Source organism: Alosa pseudoharengus, unplaced genomic scaffold (assembly GCF_046254945.1).
Source record: "Alosa pseudoharengus isolate Yale_2024_CS ecotype anadromous, Long Island Sound unplaced genomic scaffold, YU_APseudo_1.1 YU_APseudo_1.1_scf_7, whole genome shotgun sequence".
In the NCBI taxonomy this organism is placed as follows: domain Eukaryota; kingdom Metazoa; phylum Chordata; class Actinopteri; order Clupeiformes; family Clupeidae; genus Alosa; species Alosa pseudoharengus.
In genome coordinates this window covers 27823516-27830822 of record NW_027468859.1, presented here as the reverse complement: position 1 = coordinate 27830822, position 7307 = coordinate 27823516, and the positions used below count along the sequence as shown (strand labels likewise).

Sequence of the window (7307 nt, the reverse complement as noted above, 5' to 3'; positions counted from 1 at the left end):
TTACTACTAGCTGTTCTAACTATTCGTTTATGAGGAACTAAGAAAGAAAGGAAGGAATAGGAGTCGGTTGTCATAACTGAAGTCTTTTATTTTATTGTGAAATACCAGAGATACAGAAAATTATGTACAATATCAGCTCAGTTAATAAACTGAACTAAACATCCCAAACCTGAGTGAGGCTGGCCGGATGAACAGAGGATGGCAGAGCAAACAACAAGAAACAAACAAACGAACACACCAACAAAGTCTGATGTTCTGTAGCTGTCCTGTCACCGCTAGGAACCAAGGAGACCAGCGGCGGCCAATGAAAATCCAAGGCCCTTTAGGCTCTGTGCGTGGGCATCCTCATGCTATGACTGAGGAAAGACCCTGGCGGCAAACCAGCTGACCCCGCATTCGACCAGCACCCACTCCGCACAAAGACATTACCCAAAGACTATATGAGCCACCATCTATACTCTATGGGAATGAACACCAGCAAACCACTCTTTTATTAAAAAAACAAAACAACAAAATCAGCAAATTAATTCAAGCAAATTTAGAAACTAGTAAGTGACTCCATTATACGCTTTTAAGAGGACAAATCGCAAATTATGTCGGACTGAATACATTTTCCACACAGACGTATAAAAATCAAACAATACTTTGTAGTTGTTCCATACACAACACTTTAACACCAGTTTAAATTATTCTCCTATATTCCATCAATCATTACAAATAAAAATGTTTTTAAAGAAAAGTAAAAATGAGGGCAAAAAAAAAAAAAGTACCATACTCACCACATAAGACCCAAATCAGAACAACTGAACCTTTTGTAGATCGAAGTTCACTTTTGTGCCAATGCCTACAGTATAAGGAGTCCACGAGACTGGAGAACTCTGGTGGAGAACAGTTATCACACCAATGGTAGTCGTTTACCTCTGAATGAGCCTCCAAACAATTTCACAGTCACGTTGCTTCGTTAGTGTAAAAATGAAATCCCTGGGGTGTGCACTTATTTAAAAACAAAAAAGATTGGGCAAAGTAAAAGACTACCTGTCTCTGAGTGGTTGTGGGGTTTTTTTGCAGTTAAAGGAAACGTACACATATCCAAACATGGTTCCACCTGACCACTGGAAAATTACTGATATATGGGGGGGGGGGGGGCACGAGCAAATGGCTGTTCATGAGAAAACACCCAGCTGGAGGAGCCAGTTTGGCTGATATCAAGTGTGTGTGTGTGTGTGTGTGTGAGAGAGTGTGTTTGAGCGCACACGTGTGTGTGTGTGTGTGTGTGTGAGTGTATGCGTGGGGGTGGTCCTCAGTGGCGACTGTCGGAGGACGGGGAGAGGGAACGGGAGTGCGAGCGGGAGCGGGAGCGAGAGCGAGAGGGGGAGCGGGCCGGGGAGACGGGCGCGCGCTGCACGGCGGGGGTCGGCGGGGAGCCGGACTCGGCCCGCGCCGGACGCTTGGAGGACTCCTTGGGCCGGGCCGGGGAGGCGCTGGCCGAGCGTGAGCGGCTCCTGGAGCGCGAGCGGTAGGACTTCCTGCTGCGGGAGCGGGAACGAGAGCGGGACGGGGAGCGTCCGCGGGAACGAGAGCGCGAAGAGCTCTCGGAACGAGAACGAGACCTGGACCTGCGGGACGGGAAAACAGACAGAAGAGAAAGAGGAGAGTGGGGAGTGAGATCTATCCAAATCCAAATCACACCGCCTCTCTGCAAAATCCTTTCAGAGCCATTCGTCAACATTATATGACTGAGCACTCCACTATTCCTGACTAACAGATCTGAAGATGGTATGATGATCAACCTACCTCTTTTTGTTGGCCTCAATGAGACGGATTTTCCTCCCATTGATCTCTTTCCCAGACAATTTGTCCAGGGCATTCTTCAGATCACTGGAAGAGGCAAACTCAACAACGCTGTGGAAAAGATACCCATACATGTCAGGACTTCAAATATCCTCCCTGAAGAAAGTATCATTTACATACATCTAGCAGATATTTAGCAATATGCATGCTAAAAGTTTACCAAAAAATGTGCTTAGCACATCATTTTTAGCAATTAGCAATAGCAACTAGCAATATTGTTATTAGCAATTATTGCAAAAATAAGATTACACATCTTATGTTTAGTTATTTAGTTATCAACAGCTTATTAGTTATAAGCACATCAAATGCTAGAATGAACTAGTAATGTTTAAGATCAAGTGTTTAAAAATATTGGTGTATAATTGGCCATAACAGGCCATCTTGCCCAACTATTTTAGAGAAACAAACACAGGTATTGGTAAAACTGACACGCAATTGTGTGGTGTGAATCCAACAAAGAAATTTACCCTTCGTTGAGTTTGGGCCGGTGGGCATCAGCAAATGTCACTTCTCCAGCTTGCCTCATGAAATCCTTCAAATCCTACACACATACAAGACCGTTAGTCAGTCATCAGCATAGCTACGCTACTCCAGGTCATGTGCCAAGTATTAACAAAAGGAGAGAAAGATTTGGTTAGGTACGAAAGTACTTCTACAAAGACTAACCACAGATGGGTGAAGAGAAGGGGTCCAATAATTAGAAGAAAAAAAAAATCAAAAGCCAGTTTCCAACCCAAAATGAGCTGAAATTGAGTAATTTTGTCATAGCTTGCATTTATATTGTTACAGTGGCTCCAAGCCAGTGAAAAAAATGACAAGATAACACGATGCTTCTAATGGAAGACGGAAGACAACTGCTACCTTAGAGGAAATTGTAGCTAAAATGGAATGGAACTATGAGTCTGATTCAAATCAGTAAAAAAATAAATTAAAAAAAACATCTAAAAAATTTTCAGTTAAAAAAAAAAATGTTTTGGACCCCCTCTCACCCCTCAGTGTACACAATTTTACAGAGAGCAGCAGAAGATCTGATTGGAGCAGCCTGCTGTACTGTACAGAGCCCCTGCATCTAATTGGACAGGAGGGCAGAGGGCACCTTTCTGGGCCCTGCCCTCGTTGCCCCCCGTCAGTGCAGAGTGAACAGGGGTGAAGAGAGTAAACTAATACCTGGGAGCCCTTCGGACAGGGCCACTGGGTCTCTCCTAGACCATAACATCACACCGCAGAGGCTAGCGCCGGCCACCTGGAGGGGACTCACTCAGGGTTTTTGTGGTACCACCAGCGAAGGGGGATGTAGGGGGGGATGGGTGGGGTGGGGGTTGGTTGTAGGGGGGGGTAGGTAGGTAGGTGGGGGTAGGGGGGGGGGGGGGATGGGTGGAGGTTGAGGGAGTTGGTGGTAAGGTAGGTAGATATCGATCGAAGCCTCTCAAATTACCGACACGCCTCGATCAACACACCAGCAAGCGACCCGTTCTGTTTGCGCTCTCCCCTCTCTCTCTTTGCCACATCTGCTTTGTGTCTCGCTCGCTCTGCTCTGGGGCGACATGGCATGGCACGGCACGGCACGGCTCGGCTCGGCAGCGCCAGCAGGCACCCCCAGCCTTCCACCCCTCTCTCTCTCGCTCTTTCGCTCGCTCTCTCTCTCTCTCTCTCTCTCCGCTGGGAGGCGGCGGAGGGGGCAGGCGGGCGAGGGGATGGGATGGCACATTGGAGGTGGCAGCCAGCGGGGCTCGAGAGCGAGAGTGTGGGGCTCCCCAAAGCGAGCGCTCATACGACCAGCAGGAGGCAACTAGGAGTGGGGCACACTGCCTGGCACGACTGGCACAACCCACACAGAGGGACCCTGAAGGGGTTTACTCCACCATAAGCGAGCTCTTCCATACGACACAACAGTCAAGCTGGCAAATAAAGGGGTGAACAATTGGTTAAAACAGAGACAAATAGTCACTAATTTGATTTTTTCTTTCCAATCTCAATCTAATAACACTGGCTGAATGCTAGTTAACATGAGGGCAGTTATAGAAGAGGCTATGTGTGGGATTGTTGGTTAATAAACAGCCTATGCGCCACTGTAGCAACTGGCCCAAGTCTGGCCATCAGGCGTCTACTTTATTTAGATCACTTTACAATTTGATCTTTTGCTTTGATGATATTGTGGTCTCTCTCGTCTTAAAAATTTGTACCATTTCATTCTGCCATATCAGCAACACAGAGTGATCATAACATACATTTTGAAGTGGCTACTTTGTTGAGGGAGAACTCACCTGCCAACTGACTCTTGAAGACAGGTTCTCCACAATGAGCCGGTTCTCGGTGCGCATAGGAGGGGGGTTCCGACTGCAGAACAAGAAAAGAACTAATGGTTGCTTTGTCTATCAACGGAGGTAGATATTCTAGCGCATCCATGACTCTTTCCATTTAGTTTTTTTTTGCACTTTTATCCGAAGCAACGTCCAGCTATAACTGTCGGGATTTCTGGGTGCACGTACAGACTAGTACTAAGCTATGTCCTTACCTACGACTGTCCTGGGAGCCTCGGCCGTAGCGGGCTGGGAAGCGGCCACCACCACCACCACTGGCACCACCGCCACCTCTTCCTCTCCCCCCTCGCAGGCGCACACGAGCATGCTCAATAGTCACCCTGAAAGGAAACACAACATTATTCAGCCATATGCCATGAGGGAGACAGGGACGGGTAAAGGATATATGCAGGGTCAGGGGATGGGCAAAAATGCATCAAAATGTATTTTCAAATTTTAAGTGTATCAATATAAACTAGAACATGCAGTAGCCTTGTCGTGTATCAAAATAGAATACTTTATTTTTGTACTTTGAAAATACTAAAAATACTTCTTCAAGAGAGTCTGAAATCACTTTGCAAACCTTCCATCTATCTGTTTTTATCCATTCCTTCACTAGAGTATTGACTCTGTTAATGAAGTCGGCAGTGTTTGAGAGCAACTGCTTTTCTCTGCATACAAGACATGCCACAAATCTGCAACCAGTCAACCTAGCCTAAATTTCCTAAATGTGTGCAAAAACTCACAACTGAACTTCAGTGATCTAAACTAACCCTTGAACCTATTGAGAGCATTGGAATGTGGGCTTAAGGTGAACTATTTGGGAAATGTTGCTGGGAATCAACATAACTGATTCCATGTGTTCTGATTCTCATCATGAGCCACCCCTCTGGTGATTATGCAGAAGTTCTCCAGAAACAAATTGTTGCCCAATTTCAGTGGGAACATGTTGAAACAACAATACTCTGGGATGTTGTCCAAACTGTTCAGAAAGTTGCCTTGTAGGTGCATTCAAATTTGTTGAACGCAGGATTGCCAACTCTCACTCAGACACGTACGCTTTTATATCTGTTCAAATTCAAAAATGATCCCAACACTACACTGACTTTTCCTCAAAGTTCTTGCAAAAACAGGCAAACCTTTAAGTGTGGGTGAGCAAGTTACCATATGATTGAGTGAGTTGGTGTGAGAGCAGGAGTGTACTGAATATGTGTGTGTGTTTTACAGGGACTCTTTACAAGGGTCTCTTAAGATCACATAGATGATTCACCAAGAGTATTTTGCAGTGTTTTTACACAACTACAAAAATATGCACCATTAAAGTATTTTGATACAAAGAGCAAAGCCACTTTCTTCAAATCAGTAAAATTCAAATATACAGTTTAAATTCATGCATTATACATACTGCCCATGCACACCCACGGTTTGGCCATGGGCACGAGGCCGCTGGGCAATTTTATGCAAAGCGTGGAGTGATTACTGGCAGTGCGAATGAGGCAATCAGTGCATCAGGAAATTACTCTGTTGTTAGTGGCTCACCTTTCATTACATAGTTCTTTGCCATCAAGTTCATAAACAGCATCTTCAGCATCTCTTGGGTCATCAAACTCCTGTGGAACAATGATCTCAGGATATTAGGGTAACCTTATAATACAGTATTTTAGGCAGTGAGATTGTTTGTAGTGGATCGTGAGATAATTGCAGCCCACATTGGAGGAGGGCCAAGCAAAAGTCAAGCAAGCAAATATTAATAAATAAACACTTCCGGCGTCGAAATGTCTTCAATTGCTATTAAATGCAGCCCAAAAACTTAACTGGAATGAGTACATAAGCAGTAATATATACATCACATCTTCACTTACCACAAAACCGAATCCACGTTTCAGATCAATGTCACGGATTCTGCCATATCCTTTGAAGAAGCGTTCGACATCTTTTTCCCTGGCAGAGGGATTCAGGCGTCCAATAAAGATGCGACACCCGTTCATTTTCTCAGCAGTCCTTGGTGAGTGCCCCTATAGGAATAAGACCATGATCACAATGCGTTTCAGTTTTCAGAAACTGTGATCAAAGAAGAATGCTAGTTCTAGCTCAAATGCAAAATGCACTATCGAATCCTGCGATATCAAAACATACGTAACGTAAGCTAACATTGTAAAACAAACAGTTCCAAGTTAGCCACCTGGTGGCTTGCTAACGTTTAGCTGCTACCGATTTGACCTATTTCCTAATACCATCGACTTGGAAATCGGGCAGAGCATCATAGTCTTTATGAGGGTTAACGCATCCTGCACATTCTGTCTAGCTATCAATGAATATAATAACACATATTAACGTTATGCAACAAAACAACCAATTCTGGCCTGCTAGCTAGCCGAGAAACCTTAGCCCTAAATTTGAACACGATGCGTGGATTTCATCCACAGCCTAAATTCATGTAGAGATACGAACATATGGTACATACAAACATTCAGCATTATGTCGACTGACATTAGGACACCGATCTGCAATTCTTACCTCTCCAGCCATTAACGTTAATGTTAATTTTGATGGGGGAAATACGCGGCCTAAATACCTACCCGAAATAAGCAGCCCTCCTTAAAGCCCGAATTACAAAATGGAGTCTGTTTTCGCTCGTCTAGTACAGTCTAGCACGATTCAATGCAAGGGCATTCGATTCTACCACAGATCCAGGGACAGTATATTCAGCATTCCCAAGACGCTTCTGTGATGTGACGGAGATCTGCGCTGGTCAAAAACCATAACTGGCATCGTTATCCAATACGGTAAATGTACTACTTAAAAATGAATTATGTTAGTGTTTTCAATTGTTGTTGTAGGCCTACTTGTAATAATACATGACATAATTTAAACCATGATCCCCAGCGAATGGACTCGCCCAATAAACGTTACCGCCCCCACCACACTCAAAACAGTGGTTCCTTAAAATGGGTTTCTTTTGTTTCAAACACATTTTGAACACCTATAAACGCTGTATTTTAAGTTTATCGAGGTAGCAGATTTAGAGGATTAGAAATCTTATAACTGGAAGCACATTAATGGACCTACACCAAGGCATTTTTGTAGATGCTTTTACGCACAACCCTCATGTAAAATCACTAGACCGACAATGGTCCTTTTAGACTTCCATTAACA

The 7307-nt window shown here is 44.4% G+C and overlaps 1 protein-coding gene across 2 annotated transcripts; it reads right to left on the bottom strand.

Moving 5' to 3' along the window:
- Positions 1-67: 67 nt before the first annotated feature.
- Positions 68-6820, bottom strand: srsf5b (serine and arginine rich splicing factor 5b). 2 transcript variants are annotated; one of them, XM_076272064.1, is made up of 8 exons: positions 6731-6820; positions 6014-6166; positions 5691-5761; positions 4367-4492; positions 4116-4188; positions 2319-2392; positions 1795-1902; positions 68-1616 (listed from the first exon to the last, which is right to left on the bottom strand). In XM_076272064.1, the coding sequence occupies exons 2-8, from the start codon at positions 6137-6139 to the stop codon at positions 1301-1303; spliced, it is 894 nt and encodes a 297-aa protein (XP_076128179.1). In that variant the 5' UTR covers positions 6140-6166; positions 6731-6820; the 3' UTR covers positions 68-1300. The 2 variants fall into 2 exon arrangements, with proteins under 2 accessions (XP_076128179.1, XP_076128178.1); XM_076272063.1 differs by having other exon boundaries at positions 6669-6756.
- Between the last annotated feature and the right edge of the window lie 487 nt (positions 6821-7307).

Excerpts from the sequence above, each read along its gene's own strand:
- srsf5b (XM_076272063.1), bottom strand. Across the intron at positions 2,393-4,115 it reads CTTCAAGAGTCAGTTGGCAG|GATTTGAAGGATTTCATGAG; the intron begins GTGAGTTCTCCC and ends GTATGTGTGTAG. Across the intron at positions 1,903-2,318 it reads CGGCCCAAACTCAACGAAGG|CGTTGTTGAGTTTGCCTCTT; the intron begins GTAAATTTCTTT and ends TCTTTTCCACAG.